Source organism: Erythrolamprus reginae, chromosome 3 (assembly GCF_031021105.1).
Source record: "Erythrolamprus reginae isolate rEryReg1 chromosome 3, rEryReg1.hap1, whole genome shotgun sequence".
Classification (NCBI taxonomy): domain Eukaryota; kingdom Metazoa; phylum Chordata; class Lepidosauria; order Squamata; family Dipsadidae; genus Erythrolamprus; species Erythrolamprus reginae.
In genome coordinates this window covers 222326138-222346582 of record NC_091952.1, presented here as the reverse complement: position 1 = coordinate 222346582, position 20445 = coordinate 222326138, and the positions used below count along the sequence as shown (strand labels likewise).

General features: G+C 41.8%; 1 protein-coding gene across 1 annotated transcript in view; it reads right to left on the bottom strand.

Annotated features, from left to right (window-relative positions):
• RALYL (RALY RNA binding protein like) overlaps positions 1-20445 on the bottom strand; it is a 60814-nt gene that overhangs the window by 18889 nt on the left and 21480 nt on the right. The window contains exon 5 of the mRNA XM_070747989.1: positions 1243-1287. Within this exon, the coding sequence (XP_070604090.1) occupies positions 1243-1287 (45 nt within the window). The remainder of the gene's footprint in view (positions 1-1242; positions 1288-20445) is intronic.

The following is a 20445-nucleotide window of genomic DNA, read 5'->3' as shown; positions in this document are numbered from 1 at the left end:
TCTTTTCCTTCATATAGTCCCCATGAACTTCTGCCCAAATTTTAATAATAATATTTTTTTAATAATAATATCAGCACTGATATCATACTACCAACTTCAATTCATATTGGTTTTTAATATATGGTTGTCATTAGATAAACGTGCATAATTGTGTGCATACTTTCCTGGAACAAGGTAGAATTATTTATGAGTAAATATGCTCCCAAATGATCTGCATATATATGAAGAATCAACAGGAGATACCAATGAAGAAATATTGTGTTTCTGATTTGTAGTTTATGTATTGGAAAAATTTTGAAATCTATCTACCGGTAAGTAGTCTGGTTTATCTTTTTCCATAATGGTACTAATATTCTGTACTAATATTTATATGCACACAAAGTTCCTAGCACAACGACCTGCAAAGCTCTGAAACTCTGTTCATAGCTAGGAGAGCTTTGCTGAACTAAAACCTTGTCTAAAAGGTAAAACAACAACAGTTGACACCTTATTAAAATGAGAAAAAATATTTTACCTACAAGTAATAAGTATTTAATTTATTTAAGGGTATTTAAACTTAACTGTAATTAAAACGATTAAAAAATGTACATCAACATATGTATTGAAGCAAGTTTATCCTTTCATCTAAAGTAGGTGTCCCCAAACTTGGTAACTTTAAGACTTGTGGACTTTAATCCTCAAAATTCTCCATCTAACTACACTGGTTGGAGAATTCTGGGAGTTGAAGTCCACAAGTCTTAAAGTTGCCAAGTTTGAAGACCTTTGATTTAAAGCAGTGGTTCTCAATCTTTCTAATGCCGCGACCCCTTAAGAGTTTCTCATGTTGTGGTGACCCTCAACCATAAGTCTAGCACCAATTCTCTCAACAGAGCTTTAAGCTGATTGGAAGGAAGGTCAGAAGGACACACCCACTGTTAACGGGTGGTTGGTTGGATTGTAAAAATATGTTCCAAGGTGCCAGAATAGAAGCTTTAATTCCTAACACCACGGGAAATGTATCTTTTCCCATGGCCTTAAGCGACCCCTGTGAAATAGTTATTTGATCCCCAAAGGGGTCCCGACCCCCAGGCTGAAAACCACTGATTAAAAGATCTATCTAAAAAGCCTTTCCCATCGACCCAGTTCAATTCTTTCATAATTCCTGATGATTTCATAAGAAAATTAATGCTCTCTTCCCAATCTCTTATAATAAATAAAAAATTCAGTTCATATATGCAAAGGCAGGAACAAAGGTACACATACCGATTGTAGAAGTCATCTCTGTAATCATAATCGAAGACATAACCACTGCAAGAAGAGAAAAGAAAAATCCCATAAAGAGATGAGGCAAATTATATTAATTTATACTAATTTGTAAGGCATGAATCACAATACAAATTGGCGAGGTGGGGAAATAGGAGGAGTATTAAATATGTTTGCAACCTTGAGATAATTATTGCACAAATAATAAAAGTAGGGCAAAAAATAAAAATAATATTCTATATTTCCTAAAACTTGTTGGCATAATTTTTAATTGGATGATATGGTATATCATGGGAAAATATTTTTTGAACCCAAAAATGGTTCATACGGTCCAATATATAGAATAATATGTCCAAAATCTGACTCCCAGGAAAATGACATTTTGGAAAGTTGTGGTTATGGTCATGTGGGCTTTATTTTTAATGTTTTATGACAGTGCCATTTCCAGCCAGAGGATGCTTTGGATATTACAGTGTTCCCTCGATTTTCGCAGGTTCGAACTTCGCGAAAAGTCTATACCACGGTTTTTCAAAAATATTAATTTAAAAAATACTTTGCGGGTTTTCCCTGTACCATGGTTTTTCCCACCCGATGACATCATATGTCATCGCCAAACATTTGTCCGCCTTTAATAAATATTTTTTTAATAAACTTTAATAAATAAACAAGGTGGGTAATAATCTAAATGGTTACTAAGGGAATGGGAAATTGTAATTTAGGGGTTCAAAGTGTTAAGGGAAGGCTTGTGATACTGTTCATAGCCAAAAATAGTGTATTTACTTCCACATCTCTACTTTGCGGAAATTCGACTTTCGCGGGCGGTCTTGGAACGCATTCTCCGCGAAAATTGAGGGAACACTGTATTTTCTTTACTCTCTGCTAAACAGAATCCAATAATAAATTCAAATAGAGTTGTAATAATCAATTTGAGGTTAAGGTGAATGGCTATTATAAACTTGAGTTGTATGACAACCCCCCCCCCCCAGAAAAACAACATTTGTGACTCATGAAGAAATATTTGCCTCAATTCTTTCCCTCGCCTACCACATTTTAAAAATTGTTCTTGAAAGCCTGCCAAATATCAGGAAAAAGTTTCAGAAATTCACCTGAGCTCTGGTGGGGAACAGACAATGGGCCACTTTCCTTGATATGAATTTCTAAGCATCAAATAATGTTACTTTTATACCAAATAAAAAATATTTGTTGTGTGATCTTGATACATATAAGCCAAACATATTGATAACAAAAACAAGTTAATAGTATGAGCTTCCAGAATGAATCATTTTCTTTTCTTTTGAAAAATACTGTTATATCACTCACATCCTCTCTCCTCTCTTTCTATGGTAATGAAAATAGAAAATAAGAATCAAGTAGATGAAAACATAATGTTGAAAACTGAAGATGGTAATTTTTCTGAATCATAATAGATAATGACTGTCCCACTGGCAGTTTACTGACAGCCATAATATGTGGCACTATTTGCCTAATTCACATCCATATGCAAATTTACAGTCTATGTTATTATATATAACTTGAGAAAGTGCACGTTTCTTATTTTGTATGGAGTGATTACTGTATTGAATTCTTTTAGATTTAAAAATGTTGAGTTCCTCAGGCTATCGCTATGTGGAATTGTCCCATTTAGTTGTAGTCTTGATGATGTGTAGATAGAGACATCAGCACACAAATGCCACAAATGCTACAATTTGACATCAGACAAAAGTATGCAAGTCACAGCATTTGTATTGTGACACAGATTTTGTCTGTTGTCTTCACACCCTGCAAGCCCTACAGATGTACATGCTTTAATTCATAAATTGGTGTTAGATTGATTGTGTGCTTGTTTTTTTTATATTCTGGGGTTGTTTTTTTAATGAATTTTTAGCTTAAATTGTAATTGGATTGGTGGGAATTGGATTTGTTATTATGTATTGTTTTTACCTTGCTGTGAGCCGCCCCGAGTTTGCGGAGAGGGGCGGCATATAAATCCAATAAATCTAAATATAATTACAATATTTTCTATGGTACCAGAAAATGTTATTTATTCCACCTCGTTCACAGCAGTCATTTCTTTTTAGCTAATTTTCCTGTCCTGAACTCTGGCAACGTTAAAATCATAAAACGAGATAGGCAAACAGGATGGGAAAAAAAGTTCTAACACAGCCAGCAACTGGCTAACATGAGACTTTTATCCTATTATTAAAGTATAAAGCAAGGTAATACAATAATATTGTATTCGGAGTCTTTGGAGAGGGGCGGCATACAAATCTAATAAATTATTAATTATTATTAGAAAGTTTAGAACTAAGACGCCTTAAACAAGATCTAAGTATTGCCCACAAGATCATATGCTGCAACGTCCTGCCTGTCGGCGACTACTTCAGCTTCAACCACAACAACACAAGAGCACACAACAGATTTAAACTTAATATTAACCGCTCCAAACTTGACTGTAAAAAATATGACTTCAGTAACCGAATTGTCGAAGTGTGGAACTCATTACCGGACTCCATGGTGTCAGCCCCAAACCCCCAACACTTTACCCTTAGATTATCTATGGTTGACCTATCCAGATTCCTAAGAGGTCAGTAAAGGGCGAGTACAAGTGCACTAGTGTGCCTTCTGTCCCCTGTCCTATTGCTCTCCTATATCTCCTATACCTTTCTTCTATTCCTATATCTCTTCTTCTATTATTTCATTGATATGATCTATTACTATACCTTCTTTTCTATTATTTCTTAGATATATTTTACTATGATTATCTCCTCCATAACCTTCATCATGTATTTTACTATGTGTATATAGATATATACCCACTAAAACCCTCATTGTGTATTGGACAAAATAAATAAATAAATAAAAATAAAAAATAAATTATTATTATATTCATTTAAAGCCTCTTTTAGGCTGGGCTCAGCTCCTGCTGACTTCAGCAACCCATTGGTGCGCCAAGGTGCTTTGAAACTGCCTTCTTCTAGGATGTTTTCTGTCTTCCTAGTCTAACCTATACTTCAGGATTTCTTAGATTTCCACCCAAATGTTAAATAATCCTGACCGGATTAACCAGTGCATGGCCTAAACTTCTTTTGTTGCACTAGGATGACAGGTTTCTCTCCATTATCAATAAATACACAAACTTCCTTTAGCGGTATATTTTAGCAGATGTTGTTTTATATTTTACTGAACTCTTCTGAGTTATTTTACTTAGCTGTGGATGAAATTCATAGACATTTCTGTAAAAAAAAAAGGATAGTGTCTACATCTGTACTTTCAAAGGTGGCTGGATGTGAGATGTTCTAGGTGGAGTTGAGAGATAGAAGTTAGAGTTAGAGATTTTGCTGGTATAGCAACTTCCTGTTACTTAGCTAGGTCCTTTCCTGAGCTTTTCAACCTTGTACTGGGCCAAGTGGTAACTCCCCCCCTCTGTAAGTTGGTGGATTTCTACCCTCATAACTTTAAATTGGGGAGGAGACAGTTGGTATAGAGCTGCAATGGAGGAAAGGCAAAAAAACGCTCATGCCCTCATCACCTCGAGGTTCGATTACTGCAACGCTCTCTACATGGGGCTACCTCTGAAAAGTGTTCGGAAACTTCAGATCGTGCAGAACGTGGCTGCGAGAGCCACTGTGGGGCTTCCTAGATTCGCCCACGTTTCTGCAACACTCCGTGGTCTGCATTGGCTGCCGATCAGTTTCTGGTCACAATTCAAAGTGTTGGTTATGACCTTTAAAGCCCTGCATGGCATTGGACCAGAGTACCTCCGGAACCGCCTGCTACCGCACGAATCCCAGTGACCGATAAGGTCCCACAGAGTTGGCCTTCTCTGGGTTCCATTGACCAAACAATGTCGTTTGGCGGGCCCCAGGGGAAGAGCCTTCTCTGTGGCAGCCCCGGCCCTGTGGAATCAACTCCCCTCCGGAGATTAGAACTGCCCCCACACTCCTTGTCTTTCGTAAATTACTCAAGACCCATCTATACCGCCAGACATGGGGGAGTTGAGACACCTTTCCCCCAGACTTTTTAATATTTATGTTTGGGTATGTATATGTCGTTTGCTTTTTTAAATATGATAGGGTTTTATGTGCTTTTTAATATTAGATTTGTTTTTGCTGGAATATTGTTTTTATTATTGTTGTGAGCCGCCCCGAGTCTTCGGAGAGGGGCGGCATACAAATCTAATAAATTGAAATTGAATTGAATTGAAATTCAATAATGTGCTATTAGTCTTCCTTTTATTTAGTAGAACTTTCTTTCCCTGTGCCATTTTCAGACCCTTCTCAATCTGGATAGTCTCCAATTTCCTATTCCGCATGTAAAAGGACTATAGAAAGATGAACAAACCAGCCTAATGAAAAATGTTCTCTTTGGGACAAAAATTAATTAGATGTAGTCCTGTGTGTTTGTGTGTGTGCGCGTGCATATATGTATATTTATACCTACATATGATGAATTTGTTAAAAGTCACATTAATTGTTTTTGCTGCCAATGATAAACAGTACTTAAACTGCAAGAAGTAAATAGTAGTAGTAGTAATGAATTGACGCATTATAAAATGAGACATAATGGTTCTTTCCAAATGTAAGTAAAGTCTCATTTGTTTTGCACTGTTTAGTTTTTGTACCTGATTAAACATTCAGATAAAGGATTCCATGAGGATCAAAGACATGAAAATTATTAATTCATCTACAATCATGCAATGTACTACTCAGTGTATTAGTTTGTTCATGATGAAGAGCTGCAATTAACCCAGAATTGTACATTTCTATTTCAAGCAGGGAAAAGATAATATTATCATATTACGGCATAAAAAGTGGAAAATTCTGCATTCAGAGAAAATGGACTGCCATCAAATGACACCCGTTAAGATTATAGCTGGAATATTTGAATCTGAAACCACAATAAAGCCTAAGGACGGCTAATGCATGAGTTTTACAACTGAGAGAAAGAGAAAATAGAAATGTGCAACACTGACTATAATAATTGATGAAGCTGTTTCTTCCTGGTATAAAAATTATGTGCCTGGCATCACATTTTTTCTCATTGTACTTTAGATTCTGAGTACAGGTTGGTCTAGGTTTCTCTCATTCCATGAGGCTAGGACTGATGAGAAACTGGCACCTATGGTCAGTCCTAGCTGATCTGTGAAAGATGCTTGGTTAAAACTTCTGAACATCCACCCATACGTGGATTTATCATTTTGAGGATGGAGGCTGCTGTTGCAGAAGTTCCTTCCTTTAGACCAGTGGCCCCCAATACTTTGGGCACCAGAGACTGATTCTGAGGAGAGAGGTTTTTCCATGGACCGGAGAGGGTGTTGCATTCTGCGGATGCAACTTTGTTTGTTTGCATGGCCCGGTTTCTGCCATGCTGCAGCCTAGTACTGGTCCATGGACTAGGGACCTTTGCTATGGCAAATCTATGTCACGGATGCCACAGGTGCCATGCGGAGCCAGGTCTTCTAGCACACGAGCCATTGCTCTAGCTCAGCTCCAACGTGCATGTGTGTTCCAGCCACCTGATTTTTGCTTGCACAGAGGCTCTGGGAGGGTGTTTTTGGCTTCCAGAGTACCTCCGGGGGGGATGGTGGAGGGCGTGTTTACCCTCCCCCAGCTCCAGGGAAGCCTTTGGAGCCTGGGAAGGGTTAAACACAAGCCTACTTGGCCCACCAGAAGTTGGAAAAGTTTCCGGCCTCCAGAGAGCCTCCCGGGGGGGGGGGGGGTGTTGGAGGAAACTTTTTTTTTGCCCTTCCCAGGTATTGAATTATGGGTGTGGGCACTGGCATATGTGTGATAGCACACATGCATGCTCTTTCGACACCCGAGGAAAAAAAGGTTTGCCATCACCAAACAGATTGATCAGTTTCTTCTCCCAAAGCATAAAGATTTCAGACAAAGATTGCATTGCATGATTTCCATCATTTTGACCTCTGGGTCTTTGAGGTTTTCCCTATCTTCATTTTTTATAGGCCTAAAATGTGCTACTGTAGGAACATCAATGGGATTTTCAGCATGTCCTAGGCTTCTGGAGGCAAAGTATAGTTTGGCAACTTGTTTGTCATTCTTCGCTCCTCCTAATTGGTCTTAACAATTCAGTTTTTGGGAAACTCTGCCTTTGGCATGACCTAGTTCATAAAATTATCTGCTACAACTTGTCTTACCTGTCAATGACTACTTCAATTTCAACCATGACAATACATTAGCACGCAACAGATGCAAGCTCAAAGTGAACTGCTTTAAACTTGATTGCAGAAAATACAACTTCAGCAAAAGATTGGTCAATGCCTGAAACTCACTACCGGACTCTGTGGTTTCATCCCCCAAATTTTAACCTTAAACTACTGTTGACCTCATTCCATTTCTAAGAGGTTTGTACAGGATGTGCATAAGTGCACCAATGTGCCTGCCATCCCTGTCCAAATGTTCCCTTTTATTTGTACTCATTTTATGTATTCAAATAATATTAAACTTATGTATATTATCACATATGTACTTGACAAAATAAATACATTAAAAATATAGGCATGATAGGAGGTTAGTAGATATCAGAAAGGCTTTGCCACCAGTAGGGAAGCCCTGAAATCTTTGAGGCTTAAGATCTTAGAATTTAATGTTATAGGAAAGCAATAATTTTTTTTCCTGAAAACAATTAGCTTTTTGCTTTTGTCCTTTGCTCCTTAGTAAAGCTTAATCACTTGGAGATACAGTTCCTGGAATTCCCAATTTTCCTTAATTGGAAAATTAGAAATCACCTCAGCTGGAGGGCTGCTTGCTAATGACATAAAAGGTGAATGAACATATTTGTAAGAAAATTATATGAAAGGTATTCAAAAGTGGCAGCTGTTTTACAAGAAATACACCAGATACTAAGAGCTGGCATAGTATAATTATTATTTTATATCGATGGAATTATTATTACTATAACCTCACATGTTATACAGTACAGTGATCCCCCGTTTATTGCGTCCCCAACCATTGCAAACAGGGTACTTCGCTATTTTTCAACCCGGAAGTCAAAATACCATCTACGCATGCGTGCCCGTAGCACGCATGCGTAGATGGCAACCGGCTTCCCTGGGTCTTCCCCCTCTTGCTGGCGTCAGCGAGGAGTTTCCCCACCGCCCCACGCAAACTCCTCGCTGCCGCCCGCCCTTCGCCCGCCCACGCGGTTCATTCTCGCCGCTTTTGAGCTGAGTCCGGAAGAGAATTCGCTCCCGGACTCAGCTCGAAAGCGCCGATAGCCAGCGCGGAGGAGCCGAAGATTGGGGGCGGCGCGGCTATTTTAAAATGTCGCCGCCGGCATGGGGGGCTTGCCAGCACCCCCCCGGACCCCCCAACCCGGGTTTGGGGGGCTGCTAGGAAGCCCCCCATGCCGGCGGCAAACAGCCGCGCCGCCCCCAATCTTCGGTTCCTCGCTAGCGCTGTGGGAGTAAAAACACCATCTGCACATGCGCAGATGGTGTTTTTACTTCCGCAGCGCTACTTTGCGAAAACCCGCTCGTTGCGGGGGGTCCTGGAACGGAACCCCTCGCAACGAGCGGGGGGGGATCACTGTATTACTGTTTCTCCAAATGGACAGTTCTTATTAATTATCCTTCCCACTAACATAATCAAAGAAAATTTACATTACATCTGCACTCAGATGGGGAAAACTGATGTGATATTTTACAATGAATTTGCTGAAACTGCTCAACAACAGAATCTGAGCTCTGTCTGAAAATAGGCGTTGATTGCTTACCTGAACGCCTCTTCTCGTACGGTGAGCGGGTACAGCAGTCACATGGGGTTGCTCATGTCCAATCCGGTGGAACTGAGCCTAGTATTAAAAAAGCTTGCCGGATCCGCCCCTTCCCCAGAATTCGCGAATCCATAGACTAGGCTCAGCTGTGAAGCTCTGTAGTGTTCAACTCTCATTGTTAGAGGAAGAAAGATATAGAAAGGTAAAGAAGACACATACAAGGGCGGGAAGTGACTGCTGTACCCGCTCACCGTACGAGAAGAGGCGTTCAGGTAAGCAATCAACGCCTATTCTCCGTACTGAAGGAGCGGGTCCAGCAGTCACATGGGACATACCCAATAGATGGTCCCTAGGGTGGGATTAGATTGCTATCGTGTGAGATAACGGATTGGAGTACCCTTCTGCCGAAGGCAGCGTCCGCTGAAGCGTAAGAATCAATCTTGTAGTGCCTGATGAAGGAATTTGGCGAGGCCCAAGTGGCTGCTTTGCAGACCTCCTCCAACGGGGCTTGAGTCGCCCAAGCGGCCGAGGTGGCTGCGCTCCTGGTGGAATGCGCTGTGATGTTCCTTGGAACTGAGAGGGAGGCCGACTCATAGGCCTTAGATATAGTCCCTCTGATCCAACGGCCTATTACTGTTGAAGACACTTTGGCCCCCATGACTCTGGGGTGATAGGCTATAAAAAGTGCTTCTGACCTCCGAAAGGGTCCTGTGCGTTGGATATAGATTCTCAGCGCTCTGGTGAGATCCAGGGTGTGCCATCTAATTGCCAAGGGATGGTCTCGTTGGAGGCAGAAGGAAGGTAGGACAATATCCTGAGATCTGTGGAACATGGAACTGACCTTGGGTAAGAAGGTGGGGTCCAGTCGCAAGACTACCTTGTCCTGATGGAATTGACAAAGGTCCTGCCTGATTGAGAGGGCAGCCAGCTCCGAAATGCGTCGGGCCGAGGTAATAGCCACCAGGAATGCTACCTTAAAGGATAGGTACCTGAGGGACGCCGATTTTAGGGGTTCGTATGGTGCCTGCGTGAGGGAATGGAGAACCCGTGGCAAATCCCAGGATGGATACCTGTGGACCTTGGAAGGTCTGAGGTTGGCTATGCCCTTGAGGAATTCCTGAACTTCAGGGAAGGATCGGAGAGGCTGTCTGCGGGGACCCCCTAGGACAGATGAAATGGCAGCCAGATGACGCCGGAGGGTGCTGGTGGAAAGTCCTTTATGGAAGCCTTGCATAAGGAAGGAAATAATTCTGTGTATGGGGATGCACAGGGGGGGAGAGACCTTCCTGTAGACACCACTGGTGAAACTTGGACCACGTGTGGTCGTAGATTCGATTGGTCGAACCCCTTCTGGCCTTTAAAATGACCTCCACTGAATCGGGGTCATGACCACGCAGTTCTAAGTCTCTCCTGATAACAGCCAGGCGGTGAGGTGGAACCACTCCGGGTCTGGATGGAAAGAGGCCCCCCGCCGCAGCATATCCCCCGAAACGGGGAGTCGCCAAGGGTCCTGGACGGACAGCTGTTGGAGATCCGCGAACCAGGGCCGGCGGGGCCAATGAGGGGCGATTAAGATTACTCGGGCCCTCTCGGTGAGGACCTTGTGAATCACGTCCGGGAGGGTTGGAATTGGAGGAAATGCGTAGAGTAGGCCTGGAGGCCATGGACTCCGGAGGGCATTGATTGCTTCCGCTCCCGGGGATGGAAATCTGGAAAAGAAGCGAGGGAGTTGGGCGTTCGCATTGGTCGCGAAGAGATCCAGGATTGGTAGGCCGAATCTGAGGCTGATTTGATGGAACAGGTCTTGATGGAGGTTCCACTCTCCTGGGGCTATCGTTGCTCGGGATAGCCAATCCGCCTGGACGTTGAGGCTCCCCGAGATGTGATCGGCTAGGAGCGACTGGAGATGTTTTTCCGCCCAAAGGCCTAACTTGAGGGCCTCCCTCATGAGAGCCTTGGATCTCGTGCCCCCCTGTCTGCAGATATGGCTTTTTGTGGCAATGTTGTCGGTGAGAATGAGAACGTGCCGGTTGGGAATGCGAGGAGAGAAATGCTTCAGAGCCAGGGAAACGGCTCTTAACTCTAGCCAATTGATTGGCCTGGAAGCTTCCTCCGGGGACCACGTGCCCTGGGCTATCATCCCCTGGGCGTGGGCACCCCATCCCGATAGACTGGCATCTGTGGTGATGACAAATTGATCCGGGCACCTGAACGGGGATCCTCTGTCCATGGCCGGAGACTTCCACCACTTGAAGGATCTGCGAACACTTGGTGGGATGACAATGCGCCGATTTGAGTTGCTGTGCCCCGATCTCTGAAAGGGTAATAGGAGCCACTGGAGTTCCCTAGCATGAAGGCGAGCCCAGGGAATGATGCCTATGCATGACACCATTTTCCCCAAAAGGGAAGACAGAGTTACTATGGATACTGAAGAATTAGATAAAATGTTAGAAATTAACTCCACTATACTGAGTTTTCTCTCGGGAGAGAGAAAAACCTGGGAGGATTCTGAATCAATAATGGATCCCAGGTGTGAGATGGAAGTGGAAGGTTGGAGGTGACTTTTATCAAAGTTGATGGAAAATCCATGGTCCTGAAGGACTGACATGGTGACAGAAAGGTCTGTTTTCACTTTCTCTAGGGAGTTCCCATGAATCAAAATATCATCAAGATAACATAAAATGTGGATGGGAGACGCCCGGATATAGGCCGCCAGGGACCCCAAGAGCTTTGTAAAGACCCGAGGGGCCGAGGAAAGGCCAAATGGCATCGCCCTATACTGGAAATGCCTGCCTTGAAAGGAAAAACGTAAAAATTTTCTGTGGCATTTGGCTATAGGAATGTGAAGGTAGGCCTCAGTGAGGTCTAAGGAGACCATGAAATCTCCCGTGTGAATGGTGGCCAAAATAGAAGATAAGGAGTGCATCTTAAACTTCCTATATTTGATGAATAGGTTTAGTTTCTTTAAATCCAAAATAGCTCTCCAACCTCCGGAGGACTTTGGAACCATAAATAGGATGGAGTAAAAACCTAGGCCCTTCTGACCGGAAGGAACCGGTTGAATGGCTCTGATGGACAATAGATGAGAAATGGCCTCCTCCATACGGTTACAATCTGAGGAGGACCTGGGAGAAGGGCAGGAAATAAAACGTTTAGGGGGAGGAGAAATAAATTCTAAAAGAAGGCCTGTTTGAACAGTGTCAATGACCCAGGGGTCCTTGGAGGTGAGACGCCAATTAGAGGCGAAATGAGCTAGGCGACCCCCTATGGGAATAGAGGAAAGATTACCATCTAGGTTTTTTTGAAGCCCTGTTAGAGGAAGCTCCCCTTTGGAAGCGAAAACCTCTACCCCTGGAGTTCCTACCTTGGGAACGAAAGCGGGGGGAATACTGACCTGGAGATCTCTGATAGGAAACCGCTTGATCTTGCTGGCGCCCTGGGCGACGAAAGGACTGCGTTTTGGTAGCCTTTTTTGTGGTTGGACCCAAAACTTTCTTCTTGTCCGTGGTTTCCGTGAGGAGTGGATCCAGAAGATCACCGAAGAGAAGGTCGCGCTTTAAGGGACCCTGGGATAACTGCCACTTCTGGCGAACTCCCGCTTGCCAAGGGCGAATCCATAGGAGTCTTCTTGCCGTTGTAGAAGCTGCAATGGACTTAGCAGAAAATCTAGTAGATTGCAAGGTGGCATCAGCCACGTACTGGGCAGCTGCAAAGACCTTGTTGAAGTCTTGTTGACCTCTCAAGCCATCGGGAGGAATATGCTGTTGAAGTTGGCGAAGCCACAGCAGCATGGCTCTGGAGAAAAAGGAAGCCGCTGCAGAACTTTTAATGGCCCAGGAATCTGCGGTGAATCCTCTTTTGAGCATTTGTTCAATGCGCTTGTCCTCTGGGCGGAGGACTTCCTCCGCCTCGCCTGGCACAGCCGCTGCCGAGTGAAGGATCTTGACAGGTTCATCCGGTTTGGGAAAGGATAGAAGCTCTTCATAGGAAGAGGAAAGTTTGTACAACTTTCTGTCCTTGGTGGAGGGATTAAGGCCAGAGGCTGGGAAATCCCACTGTTTGAGTAAAGCATCTTTAAACAATTTAGGCATAGGAATTACCTCGTTATCCTCCTGTTCCTCTGTGAAGTAAGGTAAATTCTCCTCCGGGGGATCAGTGGAAGTGGAGGCTTGTTTCTCCTGGGCTGCTAATCCCGTAGAAATTCTAGCTTTGAGGAAGGAGAGATTTGAATAATTGAGAAGGAAAAATGGTAATTGGAGAAGGAACCTTTATTTGGGATTCCTCATCATCTGATAGGCCTTGAAAGGGATCCTCATCATCCTCCATATCCTCATATTCGTCCTGAGAGGAATCTGAATCATCCTGAATAGGAGCTCTAACCGCTGGGGAAGAACCCAAGGGGCGGGAGGGACGAGAAGGAGGAGGAGGTAAGGGAAGCTCATTGATGGTGGAGAGTTTGGCATCAATGGCCTTGGACAACACAGCAAAAATAGATTGGAACTCAGGAGGTAAACTGGAAATATCAGCAGGGATGGCAGAAGAATCCCTAAAAGCCTGGGAGGATCCTGGCTGGGGAGAATCTTCAATAATATCTGGTTCCTCTGGACCTATGCCCCATAGGTTAGGTTGGGGTCTGTCTAGGTTAGGCTCATCCAGAGATAACACAGGGACCCCAGAAGGAGGTAGACTAGAAGCCTCTGGGGGGTCTTGACTACTGATTACTTGGGCCTGCACTTTCAAACGTTTTGCTGATTTGTCATGGATTCTTTGTAGGGCTAGGTCCCTTCTCTTCTCGGCCCTGGTGACCTTGGTCGAGGGGCGGGCCCCTGGAGAAGAGGAGGAAGAGGCCTGGGGGATACTAGTAATCTCATCGCCTGTAGGCCTGGCCTCTCTGGGACCTTTAGTTGTGCCTCTCTTGGGAAAGGTAGCCATAGTCTGACAATTAACAGAAGACAAGGCTGAGCCAATAACTGAATAAATAAGGAGAAGAATTTCAAGGACTTCCCAAGAGGAATGGATCCTGCTTCGAGGCCTCGAAGCTGCTGAGACTTGAGGACAATCTGGGCAAACCCAGAGTTCGTGTCCCCAAATCCAGCGGGGCCAGCCTCCCTAAACTTTTTAATTAAGTAAACCAAGGCACTCTGGTTGGAGGCTTAGCGGTGGAGAATTTAGCCTGGGACCCCCAAGGCCCGCTCCGGGATCCACGCGGTGGACTGAGGCCTACGCGGCTGGCAGGAGGCCAACACGAGAGGCCTAAATTTAAAAAGGGCGCGAAGGCCTTCGCGCCGAAAAATCGCTCCGTAATATTTCTTAAAGGGGAAGCGATCGACGGATTGCGCATGTGCCGAATTGCTTTCTAGGCATTTCACCTCTGGCTCCGAACAAAGATAAAATGTAAAGAGTTTTCTCCCTCTTAAAAAGACTATAAATCTTCCTTAGAAAAATATAGGAAGAAACAAGAATCTGTCGGCATCAAAGTGAGTTTGAAGATTTATGATTTCAAGCAAAGACGGAGGCGCTTTCGCTGTAACAAGGAAGTGATAAGTGAGTACAATAAATCTTAAAATGGCGGAGGGAGGGAAAGACCCCTCTAGTCTGGCTAACATTGAGCAGAAGTTAGATAAACTTCTGGAGATTTGTAGCGGGTTTGAAGAGAGATTCAACAAAGTTGAGAATAAAATGGAACAGATGGATTTAGAAGTTAAACAAATTAAAAAGGAAGGGGATTCTTCTGCTGGAAAGATACTGAAAGTTGAGAAACAAGTGATGGATTACGATGGAAAAATAAGACAAATAAATGACAGAATCGCAAATTTGGAGGACAGACAGAGAAGGAGGAATTTGCGTTTACGAGGGTTCAGAATGGATTTGCCCTCTGAATTTAAGTTAACAGAAGCTGTCTGTGCTTGGTTAAATAAACAGACAGGCGTGGAGGTCAGCGTGGAGGAGCTGTTACGGGTTCATTGGGCAGCCCCCAGGAGAGACGGCAGACAGAGAGATGTGATCATCGCTTTCCTTAGTGAAAAAAAAGCAGAGATGATTTATAAAACTTTGAAGACTTCTACGAGCCTTAAACAAGACGGAAATGAGATAAGGGTTCTGAGGGATCTTTCCTGGGAAACCCTGAGAGCGAGAGCTGTGTTGAAACCAATTGCAAGCCGGCTATATCAAAGTGGAACTAGATTTAGCTGGGGCTATCCAGTGGCCATCTTGGTGTTCCAGGACAATAAAATGTACAGAGCACGCTCATTGGAGGAGGGAAAGGCTTTGCTGGATCAACTGGGGATTAAGTTTGATGAAACTGGAGCACTAGCATATGAAGAAGAAGAGGCTTTTGACGGTCGGAGTACCCCTGATGAGGAGGAAAGACGAAGGGAAGAGCAGCTGAAGGAGTTAAGCGGGCAGGTGGAGGCCATCAGAAAGGAGCAGAGAAGAACACGGGCTCAGCGTGAGAAGAGAGCCAGAAAGTGATGGTGTTTGGTCCCTTGTCTTGTTGTGGGGGGGGGGGGGGGGGAAGGAAAAGGAAAAGAATTATTACTATTACTATTACTATTATTGTTGTTATTATTATTATTATTTTTCTTGGAGATGCCTTGGGATTCCTGTATATCTGTCATTCAGTGGGGGAAGTCTAAGGGGAAGAAAAAGGGGGTTTAAGAATTTAAAATTAAAGAAGAAGTTAAAGAAGGAATTATTTAAAGGAGAAAGGAGGGGGGGAGAAATCTCTCTTTTATAAAATTAAAAAGGGTTGAAAGAGGAGCTAGTTTGAGTGGGAACGCAATCCAGAAAATGTGCCTCAGGTATGGGCAAGGTTTTTTCTTGTCTTCTCCCCTCTCAGTGGGGGGAGCACAGGGGGAGGCACGTTGGGGGGGGGTAATAGGGGTAAAGAAAAGGGAAAAATATAAACCAAGGGCAAAACAAGAGGGGAAAAGGGTGTTTTTGGTATATTATGACGGAGTGTAAGATAATGGTTTTAAATGTGAATGGTTTGGGATCGGATTTGAAACGTTTTAGGATATTAAGGATGGCTAAGCAATATAAGGTGGATATTATGATTTTGACAGAAACACATAAAAGAAGGGGAGGAAGGGATAACTTGATTAATGATAGAAATTGGAAATGGGTGTTTGAGTCAAGAGGAACGCAAAATAGTCGAGGCACAGCGATTCTGATTCATCAGAGGGTTAATTTTGAAGAGGTGGGAATTCAGAAAGACAGAGAAGGAAGGTGGATATTTGTTAAAGGGAAAATAAATCAAAAGAAGTTGACATTAGCAGCAATTTATGCCCCAAATGGGAAAACAAAACAATTTATAATAAATACTAAGAAGAAGTTAGACAATTTTAAGGAGGGCTCAACTTTTTTGGCAGGAGATTTTAATATGCAATTAACAAATGGGAATGCAAATAGCAGGATGTTACATTTAAATAGACTTAATATGGTGGATCTACATGCAGATATTTTAAACAGAGCTACATATTATTCAGCAAGATATCACACATTTAGCTGCATAGACTACATATTAATGAACAGGGGAGGTAATATACAAGTTAAAAAAGTGGACATTAAAAGTATATGGATATCAGATCATGCCCCACTATTGGCAGAATTGGAAATAGGTCAGGAACGAAATCAAAAAATTTGGAGATATAATGCAGTTGTAACTGCTAGGGAACAAGATAAAGAGAAATTGCAAACAGAGTTATCAGAATATTTTAGAATTAATGATGTGGGTGGTATTAAACAATCAATTGTATGGGATGCATGTAAGGCCTTCATGAGGGGACAATGCATATGTATGGAAGCAGATATTAGGAAGAGGTGGGGTAGAGAGAGGGAAAGGAAGATAAGGGAAATAGATTTGATACAAGAGCAGTTAAGAATGACGAAAAGTAGAGATTGGAATAGTTTACTGAAATTGAAAAAGAAACAGTTGATGGTGTATGATGAGATTAAATGGAATAAGATGAGAATGGCGATGCGACAAAAAATACAGAGTTGGGGGACAAGATCAATGCAGCAAATGGCGAGATATCTGAAGAAGAGGAAAGAAAAATCATGTATTTTAGCATTGAGGGACACCAGTGGAGTGGTTAGATATGGTAATGACCAGTTAGAGGAGATAATGAGGAAATATTATGAAGATTTGTATAAAGAGGAGCAAGTGAAGATAGAAGTCCTCAAGGTTGGGAAAATAGTAAGTGAAGAAGACAAACAAATTTTGAATGCAGAAATTACACAAGATGAAATTGCTAGAGTAATTAAAGGGTTAAAACAAGCCAAAGCACCGGGCCCAGATGGGTTTACAGGGGAATTTTATAAAACTTATGTGAATGTTTTGCTGCCGCATTTGGGGAAATTGTTTAATAATATATTGTCAAATCGTGATATCCCGCAGACATGGAAGCTTTCAGAAATTGTTACCATTCCGAAGATGGGTCGAGATTTAAGAGAGCCTGGGTCTTACCGTCCGATCAGTTTGGCAAATCAGGATTATAAAATATTTATGAAAATACTGGCAAATAGATTAGAAAATATTTTACCAAAAATAATTGAAGAGGATCAATATGGATTCGTGAAGGGAAGGAAAATAAGTGAACCAATTAGAAATGTAATGAATGTGATGCACCATGCTACCGCTACTAAAAGGAAATTGGGAATTTTGAAATTAGATGTTTATAAAGCGTTCGATAAAGTTAACCATAGTTATTTATATAAATTATGTAACAAATTAAATATGGGGGAAAAATTTTGTGAAACTATAAAAGAGATTTATAAAGGAAATGAAGCATATATAAGAGTGAATGGACAAAGAACGCAGAGTATTAAAATATTAAACGGCACCAAGCAGGGATGCCCTCTGTCTCCAAAATTATTCGTAATAGCAATAGAGATCTTAGCTAATAAGATAAGACAAGATAACACTTGGGCAGGATATAGAATAGGGAAATTAGAAATGAAAATAAATTTATTTGCAGATGATGCAATTATATTGACCCAGACCCCGATGGAGATGATTAAAGGTATAATAAATATTTTACAAGAGTTTAAGCAGGAATCGGGACTGTCGGTTAATATGGAAAAATCAGAGATTATGTGTTTAAATACAGATCCGAGAGAACAGATAGAAATTAGGAAAGAATCAGGGTTGAAATTAGGACTTAAAAAAATAAAATATTTGGGAATTTGGTTATTAAAAAACCCAGTGAAAATGGAAGAGATTAATTATAGAATAACATGGAGGAAAATGTTGAAACAGATGAGGAGCTGGAAAGATAAAAAGCTAAGGAGACTCTCTAAAATAAGAGCTTTAAAAATGATGATAGCTCCCAAGATGATGTACCTATTTCAGGTGCTGTCGGGGGGGTTATCGGTATGTAAGGTTAAAGAGTGGGACAAAAAATTAAATTATTGGATTGAAGAAGATAAGAGACCAAGAATAAGAAAAAAGTGGTTAATTGCGAATGAAAAAGAGGGGGGATGGGGTGTTCCATGTTTGGAGCTGTATAGGGAAGCTTTTCAAATGGAAAGGTTAATGGAGTTGCAATTAAGTGAAAATAAATGGGCGAAATTGGAAAAACAGATAAACGGGATGAATAATAGAGAATTAATTTTTAGGAAGTGGAATAGGAGAGATATAGGAAAATTAATAGGCCCAATGAAAGGGACTATGGAAATTTGGAAAAAATGGCAAGGGAAAATAGGATTATATAAATCTAAACTGTCATCGCTTTATGTAATAAATAGAGAAAACGAAATTAACTTAAACAGGGTTATAGGAGAGTTGAAGGGAAGAGGGATAACTAAGATAGAACAGTTATACGAGAAGGATGGCAGGCCAAGTAGAAATCGCATAGAATGGTGGTTAGGTAAGGGAAGGTGGCTACAAATAAATGCAATATGTAAATATCTAAATGAAAGGGAGAATAAAGAAGTATTATGGCGGGAGGAGACAGGGTTAGAGAAAATAATAAGAGAAAAAAGTGAGGGGATAAAGGCGCAAGCAACTAATATATACAAACTGCTAGTACAGTCAGATGGGGACACGATTGATGGATTGACTAAATGGTGGCAAAATGAGATATTAGTAGAGGTACAAGAAATGGAAAATATAGTAGAAGATATAAGGAAAATTAAAAATACAAGAATTAGGGAAATGAGAAGGAAAATATTACATAAGTGGTATTTTACTCCCGTTCAATTTGCACATTTTCAGCAGAATGTTAGGGGGAATTGTTGGCATGGTTGTCAAGATAAAGGAGTGTTTATGCATATGTTTTGGGAATGCCCGATAGTGCAGGAATTTTGGCAAAAAGTGAAAGAGGATATCAATGGAATGTTAAATATACAATGGACAATCACTAAGGAAATGGCAGTATTAGTAAAAAGCAATGCGATGGGAGAATTTAGAGAAATAAAAAAAGCAGCAATAGAAAGTGCTCAGGCAGTAATAGTTTTGGGTTGGAAGGATGCGACAAAATGGACAATGCAAAATTGGTATAGGTACATGGTGGATCATATTCAATTTGAAATTATGGAAAAAAGGATAAATTTGGATAATGAAACTGATTTGGGACAGCTGATTGGACGGTGGGACAAGGTAAGACGATATATGACGAGCAGAATCCGTGACCAAGCTACAAGAAATAAACTAGAATCACTCTATAATATGTAGACAGATATATTGCTCTTGGGTTAAGTGGATTAAAAAAGAAATACCCCCAATTTGGTGGTGGGGAATGTGTGTATGTCGGGGTGATGGGCACAATTCACATTTCACTATGCACTGTTTTATGTTGTGTGATTTTAAATTGTTAAAAATCAATAAATAAAATTTAAAAAAAAAAAAAAAAAAAAAAAAAAGGGGAAGCGATCGACTAAGTCCAGGAGACTAGAAAGACGTCTCACTCCGCAGGAGGTAATTCTTAAGCCCTTTAATATTTTATATACAATAAAGAATCAATAAATCAATAGATTAATACTTGCACCAGAACCTCCAGGCCAAAGGATTAAAAGAATCCACAAGCGGCCGCGGGGATCGTACACGGCAAAACCGCCGGGGGAAAACGAAACCGCAACTTCTCCAAAGGAAAAAAGCCGAGCCACAAACGGCTGGCGCTATTAGTGCAAGTAAATAATAATGATAAAACAAATCTTACTACTTTTGAAGAAAAAGATCGAAGGGAAGGTGTTAGAATGTTGAACGAGCTATCACAATACAACCGCAGGATATGCGAACTGAGCGAATTCTGGGGAAGGGGCGGATCCGGCAAGCTTTTTTAATACTAGGCTCAGTTCCACCGGATTGGACATGAGCAACCCCATGTGACTGCTGGACCCGCTCCTTCAGTACGGAGAATCTATAATTTAGTGCATCTCTATATACTAGATAAGTTTTTAAAAGGAAGATAGAGGCATGATTCTCTTGGGAAAACTTGTCATATTCTTTCCTGTTACAGGATGTCCTCT